Genomic DNA, 20,262 nt, shown 5'->3' with positions numbered 1-20,262 from the left:
TACAGATTTTTGAGGCAGATTTCTGCAACGCAATACAAAATTATCACAAAAATACTACTTATGAAATTTTATTTTTTAATTTTCTTCCATTTACGCACTTTTTTATAAAGTGAAAAATGAAATGTTGTGCTGGAATCTTTCGAGAACACCTATTTTCAAGAGGTGATTTCAACCCTTAAATATCCATCTCAGCGGCAACATTTTTGTGACCTTCCACATTTTGGCGTGGCATTATTTGAATTATTTGATTAATGTCATCGTAAACCGGCTTATCGCGGAATCAGGCGATTCAAAATCAAAGAAATTCCTTTTTGAGAGGATTTCCTTGGCCATTCAAGTGGAAACGCTGCAAGCATTCGGGGCACTTTTCCAGATTCCGTATTATTACTGGAAATTTTTGCATTGTAAATCAAAAATGTTATGTAATTATGTTATCAATACAATTAAAAATGCTTTTTTTTAAATTGAACTAGGTTCCGGGAGTTCAGTAAAGCAACCTCCTTGTGAGTACTGCTTTTGGACTACTCCGGAAATGCCCGGAATATTAAAATATAAACACTACTGTAGAAGAATTTCATCGAGCTTTCAAATAATGTGTCTCTTTATACTCTTTCCATTTATTTAATATTTCCAGTGCACCCTACTTCCGTGTCGTATTATACATATGTAAATTTGCTTAAAATGGGGCTACCCTATAGGTATTGTGGGCCAAATTAGCTTTTTCTTGTACAAACAGGTCTGTAGTACCGAGTAATCAACAAAAAAACAAATCAAGAGTACTGCCTCATCTTTTGTTTTATCGAAACGTCTCTCTTAGCTTAATCGTACACATATGTATACTTGCTATGCGCAATCGTTTTGTTGGTTGCCTACCTCTGGAAAAATCTATTATTAATCAATGAATTATTAATAATTAATGCATTAACTTCAGTGGTAAAACTGATTTTACCACTTCTTCCGGGATAAATCTGCTTGCCAGTGGCGTCGCGTTGGCAGCTTGTAAATTACCCATTCTTATGAATGTAAAATGTTGCTCTTGTTTATTTTATAAATTTTCTCCATTAATTATAATAAAATGCGCAATTTTAATACCAACGTCTAAAATTCATGAGGTAATGATTTATTATAAACTGGCATTTGAGACCACAAATTGTCTACGCCCATGCATTGAACGCTTATATGCACAGAATTCCGCTACGACATGACCGATAATTTGCAACGCCTGCTTTGATTTGTTTTCTTTTTGATCACTTTGTATACTGCACTTTACAGATTTTCTGTCAAGTTTTTAAAGTATCTGTTCTTAACTACTTCATATGGAGGTACAGGTTGCCTTAATGCTTCATTCGTATCCTTACAAATGTCTTGTCTCGCGGCGTTCTTTATACAGAGATATTGATTACTCCTGGCATCTTAATTTAAAATAAGCTTTCACTAAACAAATCACTTACAAATTCTGAAATGCAAAAAGAATCTTTGGGGCAACAGACGCAGAACCACACTCGTACATTTAAAATCCTGTTGGTCACTGCTAATTAACAAACCTGTGGTCATCTCAAATGTCACAGTCCACAATAAGTATGTTTTTTTGGTGAAAGAGGAAATAATCATAAAAGAAGCCGTAACCGCAAAAGGCACGATGAAACTTGGGGCGATAATTTCATGTAATCGAATTAATTCGGTGTAACAAATTAGTGATGTGTGCACCGCTCGTACAGTCTGTTGGTTTTCGAGAATCTCGGGACATCACCATTAGAGTGTTGTAAACATCCACACCTTGAGGCCACAACATAATAAACCCATTCTCGGAACAAACCGGAAGAAAAATATACATTTTTAACGTGAAACAAGATTTACTGTACAACATAATATTACATTATCCCGGATAAAAAGAACTAAATTGTGGTGAGCAGGATTTGTAGAATGTGGGAAATAGGAGTAGCGTACGACGATAAATTGCGAGATAAAACCTGCGGAGGGAGACCATTCCTTGTTTTTGGTTTAGTAATTATAACAAATGACTTAGTGGGTTGTGTAACCCCGGCGACGCTCGGGGAGACGCTTAACTTTCTGCTCTGGAAATTCAACGGTCCGATAGCGATTTCCGACAACTCTTTCCTCCTCCGCTGCTCTAATAAAATTATTAACCGCCCCGAACTGACCGATCGATTCTGTTATCCCATAAAGTTATTATATCCAGCGAGGAATTTGTGTACCGGAAGAAGAAACGTAACGGGATTTGCTTACGCCTGTCCATTGTTCGAAACTTGGTTGTTTTGGCCGGAAAACTGCAGCCGACCCCATATTTTATTTAAACTGACAGAAAAGTCTTCGACTAGTAAAATATGTGAGGACGAAGTGATGGTCTGTAGTAAAACTCAATTTTCCACAAATTTCGTTGACGCCTATAAATCTTAATAATAAAGGTAGAGAGCTCGCTCTCCCGCTCTTGCACCAAACCAACTCAAAAATCGCCCCGTACAGAATTTGAGTTATGTGGATATTGTGGGCGCATAAAGAACTCTGAAACTTTACAAGAGCACCTTTCAATTTATTAGAATATCTGAAAAGAGCTACAAAAAAGTTTCCTTTCATTCGGAAATAATTACCGGAGGACCTTCCCCGCATGGGTTGCAAAAATTCATCAGCTCCGGGCGCTACAGATAAATAAACCGAATTTACATAATCTTGGCTCGGTGCTGGACGTAGATTTAAGGTCCGGACCCTCCATCGATACCGGTTACCGGAAAAGAGACCGCACGAACTGGTAAATTGTGTAAGCAGCTTTATTGCACTACCACACAATAGTTCTTGGTATGTGCTATATTTAAGTTCTGCGTTTGAAACATTTCCAATTTGTTCCGGAGACCCCTAAGCACATCATTCCACATCACGAGTTCTTTCGAGCTTTTACAGTGGCGTCTCTTGGACAAAATGGAGATTACTCTCCTCGAAGTGCTAGTATAGCTGTGTAAACTACGACAAATAGGAAACGCAGCAAAAATTATTTGTCTGATATATTAAATTAAATTCAAACTTCAAAGACCGTGATTCTTTTGTATTTCCACCTCAGACCGTTCCGCTCGGCTAACTCTTCCACCTCGGACCCGAGAGATTTATCCTAGACATTTTAAAATGCGGGGTTGTTTATTCTATTAAAAAGAAACAATTTTACCAGTGGTTTCTCTCGGATGCTCGAGAAAAAAGATACGGTCAGAGCTTTGTAACTAGTAAACGCACCTTTTATGTTCAAGAAGTGAAGCAAACGTTAATTGATAAGGAACGGCGACTTGTGATCCTGTTTTATAGATTGTTGTGGCAAAAATGTGGAGTTGAAATCCAGCTGGCACTAGACTGTTTGTTTAAATGAAATTGTCCCAAGAAGAAATAACTTTCTTTAATATTTATCTTATTGCGTTCAAATAAACGATTGACATTTAATAAAGATGAAACTTATACCGTACGATCGAAAATAAAAAAAATCGAGATGGCCATGATTAATACACTTCAGTTGGCAGCACGTAAAAATGTAATTCAAATGTCATCAGATGTCATTAATTACAGTAGTAAGGCACTTACCAACAACTTGCATTGATTATTTTGTTTTTCCATGCCTGAAAAACAACGTGTTCAAAAACAGGCCTGGCACAATTCCCGAATTAATACAAGTAATTACTGATTGCAATTTAATTGATGTCCCGACTGTGCGAAGGTCATTTGAAAACATGAAGCGAAGAGAGTAAGTAGCATTATGTTTGGAAGCTGAAGGCAGACATTTGGAACATTTACTCTAGTTCGTAAATACGATTGGAGCTCCTCATGATTCTTTTACCACCGACAGGTCACACATAATGCACACCTTTATGAAAATCAAGTTTCAACTTTCTCAAAATCACTAACCTAACTTTTAAGACTGATAATTGAAATTTTAACGAATTGCCAACTGAAATTTTTGGTCACAGCCAACTATAATTTTTTTCGATGTCACGGTATTTGCGATTTAACTGTAATTAAATAATGTTACCTATGAGTACCGAGAAACAAATATGAAGCTAATTTAGTACAATGTTTCCGAAAATAATTTTCACGGTTTCATCGCAGACTCATGCTGCATTAATGCACAGAACTGATGATAAATTGCGGAATTTATCTTCATTTACCTGAATTTTAATTAAAGACGCTTGCGAAAGGTTAATTAATTAATCTTTTTTTGCAACTGTTTTAACAAACGTTGTTAGGAAATTCTTTTTTGTTATTTTGAAATAATTTACTGTTACATTTAAAACATTAAAAATGTAATTTCTTAACTTTAACTTCACATAATAATTTTATTTTCTAAAAAATATTACTTATCTTTGCAATCATTTTATGACTGCAACAAAAACTAGTAAATATAACACGCGAGGAGAGTGAGACGATAGAGCACATGTGGAGCGGATGCGACGAAATGAGTGAGAGGGAGGGAAAGGAGCGGCGAGAAATACTGAGCGAAGACGGAAGGGAAATAGGATGGATGAAAGAGCTGTGGAAGAGGAGAGAAAGGATAGAGAAAGAGAGGGGTGGGAATAGAAACTGAAAATGTTATGTTGGGAAATTTTTGGAATTGCCATTTTTTGTTCAGTAATGTTTATGTATTTTTTTTTTAAATTGTAAGGAATCTGAAAGCCCGTGGGGCAAAAATAAAGCACTACTACTATAACACTTTTTTTTTTGTTTAAACATTTTTGTTAATAAGAAAGCTGCAATTTCTTTACAAAATAATAAAGTGGCAAAAAATAACAGATAAGGATATACATATTTTTAGGCACCCTTAATGAAAACGGTAATTTTACGTACTCACGTACGAACGGGCGAAAAGTAAAAATAACAAGTTTAAAAAATTAAAGTCCCATCTATCTGTACGAAAAGTAACTCTTCTTCGAACGCACTTTTTCGGACGCTGGCCGTGGCGCCACCTGTTGGTCTGGTTAGTAAGTTAGCAACGAACCGACAAAACCGATAATTGTCCTCTCACAATAAATTATGTAAATAAGTAATTGCTAATTTTATTGCAGATAGATAGTAAATGTCTAGTTTTGTGGACAAGCTGATAACAAATACTATTAAAAAAATTGTTAATATGTATTAATAAATTTATCTATTTGAAAATGTGGATACAAAATAAATTTCGCTTTGTAGTTCGTACGGTCGCCTAAAAAATTGAATGTGCACCTCTGCCAAAAAGTGCCTTTTGTCCTCGCCTGTTTGCAAACCTCGGCTGCGCCTCGGCCAAAAAATTCAGACTCGAACAAAAAAGAGGCACTTTTTGGCCTTGATCCACAACTAACTGATGATTGTAACATTTAGAGATAATAATGACTAAACAAATTTTAACTGCACACGATTAATTTCATTTTATAATTTTTTATTCAAACTGTTCAAATATTTTTAAAAATTTAGAGTTTCTTAGAACTTGAAATGAAATATTCATTTGGACAAAAATGAATGAAATAGTAATAGAATTTAAACCACATATGACAAATTTCTTTTCACAATTTTTGTTCAATTCCTTGGGAGAAAACATCGATTTGGACAAGAAGATATAATTTTTTTCTGATTTTTAATACACTTTCCTTCACTCAACAGCTCAGAAAATTGGGAAAACGTTCTAAACGCTGTCCTTTTGTGAAGCCCCGAATAACATATTATATTATTGGTGCAGTCTAGAAGTGATCAATCAGTAAATTACTTTTACAGGTCGAGCTTTCAGCGGCACCGACGTAATCCGCATTGATCACGGAATACTGAAACATTAAAAATCCCATTAGTTTCAGGGAAAATCCGGGTAATTCATTACCGACAGGAGCAACTTATTTCACGCAATAAAGACGGTGTATCGCTTAACTGATAAGATATAAATGTCACATATTTCAATTATAAGCACTATCTCGTCCCCGAAGGGCCAGTAAAATGGATAACTTAACCCGATAAGGGATAAAGCTGCAATTTCGGATATTATAAACATATAAAATGGTAATTTATACGATTTTGCTTCCTCTTGTTGATTCTGTACAGAAATTAATGGTTCTCCCGCAACAATATTTCTCTTCCTATTCTTCTAGGACATCAGCATAAACATATAGTTTATATTACTAGAGCCCTTAGTATGGCGGGATGGCATGTCGTAAAAACAGAATACTTAATATACATTCTGAAAAGTCGGGGTAATGGGGCATTAAAAATATTCCACTATAAGATTCAGCTCTGGAGGCAAATAGACAAAAACAATTGTCAGTTTACTGTCAGATTTTCGGAAATTATTTCCAGAAGTGTACCGTTGTGCAAGACGTGGAATACCTGGAAGGAATTTATGGTGGCGGCCGGTCCACTATTTCAATTAATTTAATAGCGCCCTTATATGATGGTGTATCGTTTAATTTAATTTTAACGGGGAGGGAAGTCGAGTCACACGACCGTTTATCTCCCTTAAAACTGATTTACAGCCCATACATACGTTAGGTATTTGTTCGTTTTGTCACGAGGGTAACGTTTACCTTTTGCTTTCAGGTCATGCACAATTTTAACTGGATCGGCCGTAATTTTGCTATTACTCGCATCCTTCTTCGCACTTCTCGGCCATTGTAACAGCGACAATAAAACAATAATAGCCTGCGGGTTCTTCATTTTAGGAGGTAAGTCGAGTTTAACTCTTGTACACAGTACGGCCGTATTAAAATTAATCACAATAAGAAGAGGTTGCTTTTACGGCACGTGGAAGCAAACGTGGCAGTAACAAAGTTCGCACAGACGGATTAAGCTAGTGTTAATTAACAACAATGCATTTCAGAAAAGGAGCAACTTCATTACACGGCATTCGCATTAATGAAAACCATAAATTTCATTAAATCCACATTCAACCGTGAGCGTTCCTAGCTTATTCGTCGATCATAGAGCATTTGTACTTTTAATCAGTCGAGCACTTAACAAAATAAAACCAATTACATTAACGGGCTTTAAATCAACAAACAACTGGACATAAATGGTCTAGTACAAGATAATACTGTTCGCTTTCATAGGTAATTGATTTGATTTTGGTCAAAGCAAAGTACCTATAACGAGCAGCAAGTATTCGTAAGAGAATGGAACAGGTCTTAACTGCCACTTACTGCTAAAAAAAACAGTTTTTACCTATGAAGATGTTTCGTAAGAGCTACCGAAAACAGTAACAAAATGAAGTAAATGATTTTTATTGACCCGCAACAGATCCATCAATCAAGAGTTTGACAAATAACAAAACTTTAGCGATGCAATGATAAATTCATCGAACACAAAATCTCATTATGTTGCCCAAAAATACTCGGTATCTTAATTTATTGCTTAAATTATTTAATTTCGCTTTAAAGAAATTAATATGTAATTTCAAAAGATTTTATTTTTATGTAATTAAAATTTTACGATTGTACTTTTCTTCCTTTCCAAAGAATATCAGAAATAGTAAGTATAGTAGCTCAAAAATTCTTTCTTCTTTTCTACTTTATTTGACATTTTTTAGAAAAACTAAAATTTAAGTGCTTGACCAAATTAAGAAACTTTTCTAATTTCCACACTTGTTAGGAAATATTCCACAAATTTCCCAGCGCATCCACCATTTCTTAAAAAAAAATATATATATTTTAAATGATATTACACATAGAAACAAACGACTGGGAAGAGAAAATCAAAATAATTATCGCAGCGTTTCACGATCTTTGTTTTCATGTTTAACAATTTTTACAGCTTTTGTAATTAATATATACATATGGGGTGTTCATTTAAATTTCCGGTTAAATTTGGCGTCGAAGAGTCGATTGTGAACGGATCAGCTGTTCAAATCTTACCTCAGTTTTTGCGTTGTTTGTATTTTTACACGAGTGGTGCATTCACAATCGACTCTCCAACTCCAACTTTGACTGGGAACTTAAATGAACACCCGATAGAATGTAGAGCGAGACACATTTAAACTGGATGGAACTGATGTCACCTTATTAAAAAAATCATACTGTAGCAGCTTTCGAGATGTTTCAAGAATAGCTATTTTCAATACAAGTGAGCAAAGTAGTGCATTTAATCAAGAGTACGGAAGTTGGGCGTCTGAGCCGAAGACGAGGACCCCAACCGTACAAGTGATTAAATCCATATTTGCTCATGCGTGTTGAATCTGATTTTTCCATGATCATAAAAAAGAGTCGCGGAATCGAAATTTCTGGCAGCATTTTTTGTCACTTTTTTAATTTGACCTATCATTATCTAGCTGCATCACTATTTTTCACAACTGTTAAAATCACTGAAACAATAATTTCTACAAAATTAGCCCAACAGGGAACTCACGAAAACAGTTCTTCAGAACAAAACGTGGATCAACAAAATTCGAAACAACAGAGGTTATGTTGTTAAACGTCGCATGTTTGTGATTGGTTTACTGATTTTACTTGAATCAGTGATACCAACACACAATGCATTTAGCATGAATTTTCGCAGAAGTTTAACCCAAGCAGTTTCACGTTTTTCGTAAATTGAAATCTAAATAACATGTTACAAATTTAAAAGTCAAAAATAAGACCAGCTTTAGTTACTAATATTCAGAAAGTATTTTAAAAACAGATTAAAAAAACTTTCAGTACAACAAGGTTGGTAGAACTGACTAATTTGTATAGTAGGTTGCCTCGTTGAAAACTGGGGGGCGGGGGGAAAAGTAACTTATGACGTAAAATCAAGCCAGAAATTTTAAGTGTTCGAATAGAACCCAAGGTTTATAAGCTCGGTGGGGTTTATTGGGTGGTTTATTGGGTTTTATTCTAGTGAGGGAACATCTAATGCATGATCGACAGACTCTGTAGTAAAAGTTTAGTGCATTACGACGTCACGAGTAACTTTTGCGGGGGGAAAAATTCAAAGTATTGTTTTAAATGGCAACGAGGTAACCTACTATACAAATTAGTCAGTTCTACCAACCTTGCAGTACAACATATTTGGCGCCTTCTATCCACAAACTCTCAAAACTTTCACTTTGCTCGCTAGTGAGAAAATCTTATTTCCTCACTAGTGATTCAATTGCCATCTTAGCTAACTATTTTCAGTGAGCAAAAACCACTAAAATCCAATGATCATGGAAAAAATTATTTGTTGTAAAATAACTAAACTATTTCAAAGGCTAACAGCCCTTTCACAATGGCGTTAACGTTACGTCGATGTTAAAACGTTAATGTTAACGTTAGATCTAATTACATGTATTTCAGTACTTTTTATAAATTATTTCCGTTGGCTAATGTTAGAATGTAACGTTAAGAATCCAGAACATTTCTAGAACTAACGTTAACGCTAACAATATCATGCAACATTAATTTTCATCATAACGTCATTGTGAACGTCCACAATGAAATACATGTAATTTTGAATTTCTAGATCTAACGTTAACATTAACGTTTTAACATCGACGTAACGTTAACGCCATTGTGTATGGGCCTTTATTGTCCCATATTTATAATGTTTAGTAAGAAACAAAATAAATGAGTAGTGTTTTATAGATTTCGTTTAGTGTTTTGACCATCTGACACAAATTAAGCGGAATTCACTGTATTTGAAAAATAAATATAAATTTAAAAAATTGAAGCGGATGACGACCAAAGAGTTTCAATTGTTTGTTCTTTTAATTTATGAGTAAAATTATTGCATTACAAAATTAACAAAACAATTTTTGCAAAAGCTTTGAAAAAGCATTCTGTCGGTTCGAATTTTCTAATATTTTATGTATTGCAGTGTTTGCAACATCGGCAGTGTAAGATCCTGTAACTGGTGCAAATTCAATATAATCATTAATGTTGCAATTAACTTTGAAACGGCTGTGTAATTCTGGCTGGATGTTGACGAGTCGAGATAATAAAGTTCGAAGCGTCGCCGCCCCCGCCCTAATTGAAGAAATAAAGTTCGCAATTATGTGAACCGGTTATGAAATAGACGGCAGTCGTCTTTCAGGTTTCAAGGCTGAGCTTTGATAAGTTGTGCGGGAGCTTAGGTGTGGCCACTACGAGCGAGGAGGATTTACCGCGAGGATTTAGAGATTTACTATGCTTTTCTTGTATTTCTTTTCCTATCCGACCTGGCAGTTTTCAAGCAATATTGAACCAGACTACTGAAGAACTAATTTTTAGTAGGATTTTCGACGACACGTGACAAATTGAAGCTTACATTTAACTGTTGGAGATGAGCCGTCATACATCGATGAACTTCTCATAAATCACCGGAGACGTTATAAAGTTAAAGAGCGCCGCCGTATATTTAAAATCCTGCCTGGAAAATAGATTAGACGCTGCAAATTTCACCGATCTGCATAACTTTACCGGCGGCACTCATAAATAAGCTGCAAATTTACCGGTTATTATTAACCTATCGACAGATGCGCCAACAATAAGATGTGCAACGAAACTGGATTACGATGGAAATTGAATTATTGGCCAAAGTTTCACCTCATTACCGCATTCATAAAAAAAATACCGACATCGCTAATTTTAATACCATATAAATTTAGTAAAGCTTGATAAAGTGCGAATTATATATTTAAAGACTCGGCCCCAGACCTGTGATTAATTAAAAAGTGTTAGCAACAGGCTTCTATTAATTTAGACGGGCAGCTGAGTAATTAATTTTAAAGAGAACGTGGTTATTTTAATTGTACTTATAAATTAATAACCGTACTAATGTTTACTGCCACTGGCAATTAACACTTGGACACTTGAATCTTTTCACTTCTGGAAATTTAAAAATAGAGCCAACTATAATACTTCAATTTTGAGGTTAAAAATAAAAACTGATTAAAACTTAATGGGCTGTATCACGACACCCTTATTAAATTTAATCATCACTCTAATTACCTTGGTGACGAATTCATCTCTTTCTGGCAGGTTATAACTGCATAAATCTATATCGTTTTTGTTTACTTTAATCACGAATTTAGTTAACGGCAACTCTAATAACGGTGTCGTGATACCGCCCATTTTGTCTATCTAGTATACTCCGTACACTGATAGATTGCACGTTTTTTGACAGAAGACAGACACAGAAACTGGTTTGGCGGGAATTAATCTGCAGGGATACAACGGTTTTCTACATAACGTTAAACAATTGAGATGGAGAGTTTAGTATTTTTCACTGCTTTATGTTTTGGAACTAGAATTTAAAAACGTGCAATCTATCACCGTACGGAGTATACCAGCAAAGAATAATTATAACCGTAAATTACCCGAACTAATATGTAATTTACTCTTAATTGTGTTTTATTTTATATTATATTAATTCTTACTTTATTACAAATCTATGTTTTCAAATCCTAAACATGCGGCAACTCGGATTTGAAGAGGATTTAAAACGGACTTCATGTTTATCTCCGGTATTAATTTCGGAATTTTCAAGCGAATTTGTAACCACTGTTTCTGTATGTAGAGTATCATAAACATAAATACAGAGAAAATAATTGTAGATTTTGAAATGTGGTGATGATGACGTTCTGTTTATTAAAATAATATTTTTTTTTATTTTTTCTGAAAATTTGTCAATTCCAATTAATAAAAAAAATGTTTACGTTAGCAAAAAATTACGTTTATCAAATGTAATCAATATCATTATGTACATGGAATAATTAATAAAAACAAACTAAAAAATCGATGGGGGACGTGTATTGTTGGTTGCATCATAATGATCCACTTCGTATAAGTCAAAGGCTGTCACCACAGAATAGGAACTGTAAAATACCAAAAGTTGACAGAAATCAAATAAAACTCTTGCAATGTAATTGTTAATTAGGGTAGGGTCGCAGAAACGTAACAAATCGTATTTTGTTTGTGCTGAAACATTTGTATTGGCATCTGTTACAGAATATAAATATTATTGTTTAATGTCGTTGTTTATAAACGTAATTACATAGAGACTAATTTTGTGTCGTGCACGTGCAACGTTTCACCGTTAATTTGTAGTCTTGTATTTCCAAATGATGAAAACCAACAGTGACTTGGCCGGGAAGCGTTGTTTTGTTCGTGTCAGCAATTTTGGCAGATGATTTGAATTTACATAAATAAACTTAATGAATGGCTCGGTATAATGAAACTATAATTGATTCCAAAATAATTTCTCTGATTTCGAATAAATTGGTTCATTCATTTGAACAGTCACATCTAATTATTTTCATGTCATCAGTAGAAACGGAGCGCAATTATTTTGGAAATTAACAAACAGGCACCAACACGGCGTACCGACCGAAACGAGCGAACATCCTACCGTGACGCATTTATTATTTTATCGTTCGGAAGCGAAATTAGAAGGAGCAACTAGAACAAACGTGGCCGCCAACATAATTTGTTTATTTGCCGTTAAATTCGGCAGAAATCGGGCGAGCGCCGATAAAAAATGCCTTTTTATGAGGAAACTTCAATATCGACTTGATATACTGCCGGATTTGCGGTTTATTTATTCTTTTTTTAGCAAATAGATTCGGCAAAAAAGCTGCGAAAGCTCTTTACTCGTTATTCACTTCAGCTTTCTGTACACGTACAGCTCGGGCGCATGCTACGAAATATAAAAAAAGCTTTCACGTTTGACAGCGCAAGATGTATGATGCGGGATGACAACAACTAAATTACTAGATAAAAACTACTTTCGAATTTTAACACACGTGTCCGTAAGTGACAATAAAATTATTTCCGGGGAGCTTTCTTCGCCGGGCAAAAAACGCGATACGCCGGAGACGCCGAACTCGAAATGATTAATTAGTTTTCACGTTCGCGGAGATATCTTAACTCTGGTTTAAAGGGTCCTTACAAATTGCCGGCAACTATTTGAAAACATTCCTGCGCAACGGCGAAATTTCCCTTTAGAAATGGGGTACAGCTTTCGTTGTATTGTCTCGGGTATGACATTGCTCGAGTCTGCAGTCAGATAATCTTTTTGTTTCAGGGCTTTCTTTGGGAACGGGTCTGGTGGTTTTTGCATCTGCTCTGTCAGAGACTCTGATGGAAATAACACAATATCACAAGGAGCCCCCCTCCGGCCCCGTCTACGACTACCGCTACGGCTGGTGTTTCTTCACGGCGGGGGCGGCTTTTATTATGACAAAAATGGCTGCAGTCTTCTCTCTTACCGGCTATCTCAACAGATTCCCTTCTGTCGATGAAATGGTACGTTTTATTCCCTTCCATGTTTATGTGTCTGCCGCCGTCTCATTACCCAGATCGCGACGGTATCACTCTCCCGCCAGGAACAATAACAAATTCCTCCTGAGAACAGATTTAATAACTCTGAATACATTTTTAAAGTCCCGCGGTTTTATTAAATTCATTTTGCGGCGACTAAAGCGCGGGATCTGCCTCAAATCCATATTAGACTATCTTCGGGGTTAAAACAAAGCTCCTTCATCAAAAAGTTAACGCTTTTATTTGCCGAATTGCCAAGCAAAAATGTTGTTCATCTACAACGGGACGATAATAGCCCGAACAAACAAGGATGTAATAAAGTTTTTCCCGTTAATGGATACACCTTCCGGTTATACTAACCGAGAACGTTTTTATGAACACTTTGTCACACCTGTTAAAAAGTGACGGCGTAGCTGAAGGCTAGTTTCAAACAAATTTTATTCCCCCTTTAATTTCTTCGAGCCGAATCGGATGAAAAGAAAATGTTCCGAACGTCACCTCTTCAAAGAAATCAACTAATTTTCCAGTTTAGAACAAAAACGTAATTAAAATTACAACTTTATTTACGAATCATATTAAAACATCAATGAATTCAGTATTTGTATTAATTTTATGCAAAATTCAAATTCATCGAACTGATACAGTAATTACGCAGACCGAAACGAGCTCTTGTAATTGTAGACTGCGTCTGTCAAAATCACCTGAATAGAGAGTGTAATTTGTAATGAATTTGGGATCAGATTTTCTGGAACAATAAATTACACTGATTGTCTACGTAATGCGAGTTAAATTCTCATTTCTCAGACGCGCAGACTGACATACAACCACATACGGATTCGTTTAACTAAAATTGAACGTTCTGAAGAGTCGTCTAAGAAATTAATTTCAAACTTTACACATTTTTCACTGAAAACGTTCGGAACTTAAGGGTGCAGATATTACAAGAAGTAGGGAAATGATTCGCAAAGAAAACCTTCTGATCAAGAAAACAGTTCTCGAATAACAAGTGATTACTGTTTAAAACTGAATTTCAACAAGTGAATTCTTCTCGGAGGTTTAGAGAAAAAAAGATAAAAACAAAATAAGTACCAATTCTTACAAAAAAACAAACAAGTTTAATTTAAAGTCCATTAGTCTCTTATGTTCATTGTTTCAGCGATCAGTATTTTTTGTAAAAATACAACCAACTTATTTATTCAAATCCATTTATAAAAGAAACAATTGAATTATTTTTTCATTAGTGGAAAACTAATTATTCTCCAACTTTGTGTAAAACTTCGATTTTTTTATAATACAGGGTGATTTTGAAAGTTGTGGAGATATTTTAATCACGAGTTACTGGCTTCATGTAGAACTCGGAAAAAATATTTAAAAAATTTTATGGCAAAAAATAAAATGACATTTATTTTTTGAGCTACAATTTTTTTAAATTGCTTTTAGTTTTCTACGTTGTCCTACAACCTCGTAAGTAAAATTTCGGTACATTTCATAAATACACCCTTGTATATCATGTTTTATAAAATGTAGTAATTAATCAATTAAAATAATTTTCCTGAATATTTTAGGAAGCATTTTAACCTACAGTTAACTTTAACTGGCGTTGGTGAAACCCGTTCTAAAAGTGTTTTCTAATAGAATACCTACTTGAATTCCTGATTTAATTTTTAAATACCAAAACACAATCTATGCATGTGAAATGTATTTTGGGTTGCATTCTTACCTGGTCAGGCTTGTCATCTTACGTAAAGCCAGATTCCCTCATTTTACTCGGCCGCTACTATAAACCTGTATAGTAGATGATCGATTTCTTTAAATGCTACTTCCCATAAAGAACGCTTTGCAACTTGAGTTGTGTGAACTGGGGCATTACCATCAAGTAGTAAAATCCCTCTCTGAAGCTTGCTTCTTATTTTCTCTTTTATGACTCCGCATAACCTACAAACTCTTCACAATAACAGACATTCATTATAAAATATTTTGGGAAATTACTATGTAGTTTATATACCGTACGTTAACAGATGTATGATCAAGACGACTGTGAAAGAATTTCATTGCCATTTTTTTTTTTCACCTACGCTGCATTTCAAACTTCCTTTGTGGCTTTGAAGTAGTTTGGATTTTGGATTATGCAGTACTTAGTAATTCCTCTTAATTTTTACAAAATTTACTATTCTTAAAGCAACTATGTACCGATTTTTGTATCGATTCCACTTTTCATTTGATTTATTTTATTTTTACTCCTAACCTTGAACTGTTGGAAAAATATTATTGTTAACAGTTTGTATTAGTAATTCCTTCCTTTAAAGTAGACAACAATGAAATAGAAGTTTTTTTTCCTCCTTTCATAATTTCTTTAGATAGTACAAGAAGTTTCATAATTATATTAAAATTTGAAATACAATGTTAATGACTTCGATATTACAAATTTAAAGACAACAGGAATAGGTAAGTAAATAGAAGATCTGTGTAGTGGAAAATAAAGAAAAATAACTTGAAGGAGCTTTGAAACATAAAACCTTATTTAGCGTCGATTTGAATTTTAATTCTTTAAATTTTTCGTCAAATAACAATTTACAAGATCGAGTTTTCCAAATCTCGTCTCTTTAGTATGGTATCCTTCATTGACTTCTTTAATGACCTTTAAGCTTTGAGCCGACGCACAAAGCATAATGATCCAACATGTAACTTGGAAAATCCAAACGTTGGGAGAGAATTCCATCAAAAATCTCCCTTATTCGCTTTTCATTTTCTTTCAATGTCCGTAATCTAATCAAACCCGAAAAATAATTGCGATTCACGTTGCCGCAAGAATTCCATAGTGCGAATAATGTAAAGCTTTCTGGTGTATTTTATTCATTTAGGCGGTTACGCAGCGATAATCCCGGAACGCGAGGTCCCCCGGGAGCATTTTACTTAATCATCCGATATCTCCGCCGCCGCCGGGGCGATTTCTTTACAAGTCAAACGGCCTCGAATTGATCCCCACGGAGCGGGCGCCATCCCATAATATCCTTTTTAATGTTCCAGGTGCGGGAGATGGTCCCGGGGGCCGAGCGCAAGCTGCGGGAGCACCAGCGGCTGTCCAGCGAGTACCTGGTGCGGCACGCGGGCCCGCCGCCCCGCCCTCAATACGACGCCGCCACCACAGACCGTCCCAAGTACGAGGCCGAGTGCGGGCCCCTGCTGAACAAGACGCCCCCGGACGTGTGCACCACGAACAAGTGCGTAGAGTTCGCGGTGACGGACCTCAACACTAGTGCTTTAATTTCGGGAGTGATCGAGCAGAACTATAGCGGGGGTGGGCACTCCCTGGCCGGCCAGACCATCCCCATCACCATCAAGAACCACAACTCGGCGGCGCCGCTCTCCTTCTCGCCGGCTAATAAATATGGAACGATGCCGCACCCCGGAACCACCCTCCACCAGGGATTCCTCGGCGTCTCCGAGGTCGGCAGCTCCAGTTCGAACAGTTCGAGTGGATACTGCTCGAAAAGCAAGACGCTGCAACATCAAAGGCCGAGGAAGAAGTGTGTTAAAATCGAGACTTTCCAAACACCCGACACCGGATTCGCGGACTTCGGCAAGAGGTCGAACACGTTAAGTTATTCCGGAAGCGCGGTATGACGAGCGAAAAGTTTACACTCAAAAATATTCTAAAACTTCCCTAGGGCACACTCGAAATTTCTGCCTGCATTACAAATGATCACGACGCTGACTTTGTTAACCGGTCCTTAATTTACAACTGGGGTACGTTAAATTGCAAATATTACACGCAAATCGCATATACATGGAATGGACGAGACGAGAAATTGTTTGCAGTGCAGGCCCGTTGTGTTTCGTTCGAAACAGTGCGAGGACCGGGATAATTCATATTTTACCCGAGTGGGGTTTGGCAGGATGATAAAAAAAAAACTTGCGCCAGTGACTTCACAACTAGGCTGAATTCGTAAAAATCGCAGCGTAATTTGCCAAACAAACTAAAAAGTACGTCGCATTAATTCACTAAAATTTATCTTGCCATGTAGATAAGTCATAAAAAATGTTACAACAAACCTGCACTTGTTGAGGTGGGCAGTCATGATAAATCTGTACCTAATTTTACGGTGTAGTGAGCTCGCCAAGCTTATTTCTTTCATGGATTTTAGTCGAATCGACGTCCAGTCACGTCAAATGTTTCTTTACGTTACAAATTAATTCTCAACACACTCGTAATTCTTCCTTTAATTTTTTTGTGGTCTGAAGTATTTTTTTCCTTATTTTGATGATTTTAAACGGATTGAAATCTGTATAAATTTGCTGTAGCTATTTATTCTTCGTTCACGACACTTCAGTAGTCGATAAAGGACAGCTCAAGCAGAGGAACTTTTAAATAAATTTAAATAAAAAATTCAGCTTGATATTGACGTTGTCAAATTTGCCGCTGGCAAGAGCTAGTTGTTAAATAAACGTTATAGCATCATTATAATAACAAGAATTCACAAGAAAATGTTGCTTAAAAGACAGGGTGATTCACGACCTAACGAAATTTGTGACGCAGCCAACATTACATTTGCACCTATTATGTGGATTTAAAGAATATACATTTTTTAATTTTATAGAGGTATTTTCATATTTGGTGGCGGAAACAAAAGACTGAGAAATGTTACAAAATTGTATTGTCAGTGTCAAATTTCTCATAAACGCCGTAAAAAGAAATGTCTAGGTAAATTTAAATTTTCGCTAAATAGATTGGAAAAATAAATTCTAAGGAAATCAATTTTTGTCAGTGCTTCAAAAGGAAAAGTTATTCTCATGTAATCAAACGTATTACAAATTATGTCTCTAGTTCGACGATTAATAACTTCCTTATTGCCAATTTGCTGCATTTCTGTCGAAATCACGAACGTCTTTGAGAAATTTGACACTGACAATACAAATTTGTGACATTTCTCAGTCTTTTGTTTCCGCCATCAAATATGAAAACATCTATACAACATAGTCAACATGCCCGACCTTATTTGTCAAATTTAATCAAAATCATTATGTGAAATAATTAATTAAAAAACTATAGGGAAGATGTATTGTTGGTTGCATCACAAATTTTGTAGGCTCATTATTACTCGTGAATCACCTTGTATTTTGTGTCTAGATAATTCTATAAAAAAAATGTTAAACTAAAGAAAATAAGCTAAGTATATAAAATACAATTACTTACGACAAAATTAAACATTTTTAATAAAGAAACAAATATCTCCAATTACATGCTAGACAGCATATTTAAATTAATGACCCAATATCAGTTCAAATATGTTTTAATTCTTCTCATAGCATTAGACTAGAGTCATAGCAAGGATTTACTGAATGTAACAAATAACCAAAGTGATGTTGACATCATACAGAGAAATTTGTAAAGGTTACTCAAAATTACGACTATTCAAAGGAAACATTATTATGGATGCAATTTCTTTGATGCTTGCACTTACAAAGCAGACAGTAGATCTTTGCAAAAACCCTGTTAGAACCACTTCAAATTAAAATTTTCTTCGGTGCCACATTCTACCAGACTTGAAAATTGAAGCGAGGGTAAAAGTTCACGATTCTGCATGCTGGAACTTCTACAAGGTTCTTCAGGTTGTGATTTACTTCTTAGTTCAGAAGTAGAGCATAGAGACTATCACAAAAAAATAAAATGTTTGAGAAATGCTCCCAGCACCAGGTAAATAACGTTCCATTTGTATTTACTGCGATTTGTGCATTTATTACCCAAATTGTTTCTTTTGTCTTTGATTTCGTTCGTTTTTCTTTCATCGTTGACACACGTGTCGCAAACTCACAAACATATGCAACATAACCTCAATAATGATCTAGGGGAAATCTAGGGTGAAACTGAGATAGAACTGGACCAAAAAACGAACTGTAGAAGTAATTTATCCCTCCTATTTCTATCTGCTGTATTAAGTTATGTATAGTCATCCAAGAACTCTAACGTTACAATGCACTTTATCTTCATAATCAAAGGATTTGACACCTTCTGCTAAGAAAGGCAACACTTAGCTCAACAGGGTAGAGGGTACGTTTTGTTTTTAACTGCAGAGTAGGTTTCAAAAATGTAAATATCTGTTTATTTACGTCCCTGCTTCTGTGTTAAGCTAAAGTCCATTCAAAAATCAAAAACCACCAACGCCACATTTTCCTCGATAATTACTATCGGTAACGCTGTTTAGTGTAAAGTTTGGTGAGAATTGTAATTTTGAGGTTAAGTGTTTATTAAATGTCTTTTTTTCTGGGCATGTTTAAGTAAAAATAATAAGAATCAATAAATAAATGAAACATGCCGCTAATAAAACAATGTGAACGGGATTCAAAGCAACTGAATTTTATTTTGAATCAAATAAATGACATAATTTATAGTTACCAACATAGTATGAAAAAATATCTACCTAGGGTTTTTTAAATTTTACCAACCTAAAGCAAGAGGTGGTGGTTTTTTGATTTTTGAATGGACTTTAGTTAGAGGTGTTAGATTCTCTCATGGAGTGTAACCTTGGAAATAAATAAATAAATAAATAAATAAATAAATAAATAAATAAATAAATAAATAAATGAAAACTGCGTCGACTACTTTCTAATTCAAATACATACAAATAGACGAGAGAGAGAGACGAAACTACGATGTTTTCCGGTCTGCTACTGAGACCGATATTCGTCGTTTGCGCAGATATGACTCATAGCCCATGAGAAAATCCAAGGAGCACTAACTTTTCAACGAGAGGGCTTGCAGTATAAAAACGTTAGGGTTCTTCGACCACAGGTACTGCGGCTAATGCTTTTAGAAGAATTACTTCACACCTTCTATTTAGGATTTTAGAACCTTTTACACAAATTAATAATTTTCTATAATTTCCTTAGTAACTCAATATTCAATGTTAGGGGGAACATTAGAAAATTGCGAAATTAAACGTTAAGATATAAATGAAAACTTTAAATTCAGAATGAAAAGTTAAAATAAATAAATAACGATAAATAAATTTTAAATAATTAATAATTTTGTACAGCTAACATGTTATTCTTAGGCAAAAATAAATCT

At 35.2% G+C, this 20,262-nt stretch overlaps 1 protein-coding gene across 1 annotated transcript in view; it reads left to right on the top strand.

Moving 5' to 3' along the window:
* The window catches only part of LOC138136198 (voltage-dependent calcium channel gamma-7 subunit-like), a 67,316-nt gene extending 47,576 nt beyond the window's left edge, over positions 1 to 19,740 (top strand). Inside the window, exons 4-6 of the mRNA XM_069055259.1 lie at positions 6,547 to 6,671; positions 12,961 to 13,181; positions 16,224 to 19,740. Coding sequence (XP_068911360.1) covers positions 6,547 to 6,671; positions 12,961 to 13,181; positions 16,224 to 16,820 — 943 coding nt within the window. The 3' untranslated portion in view covers positions 16,821 to 19,740. The remainder of the gene's footprint in view (positions 1 to 6,546; positions 6,672 to 12,960; positions 13,182 to 16,223) is intronic.
* The last annotated feature ends 522 nt before the right edge of the window (positions 19,741 to 20,262 follow it).

Source organism: Tenebrio molitor, chromosome 1 (genome assembly GCF_963966145.1).
Source record: "Tenebrio molitor chromosome 1, icTenMoli1.1, whole genome shotgun sequence".
Lineage (NCBI taxonomy): Eukaryota > Metazoa > Arthropoda > Insecta > Coleoptera > Tenebrionidae > Tenebrio > Tenebrio molitor.
The sequence above is the reverse complement of the archived record's forward strand: the minus strand, read 5'-3'. Positions and strand labels throughout refer to the sequence as shown.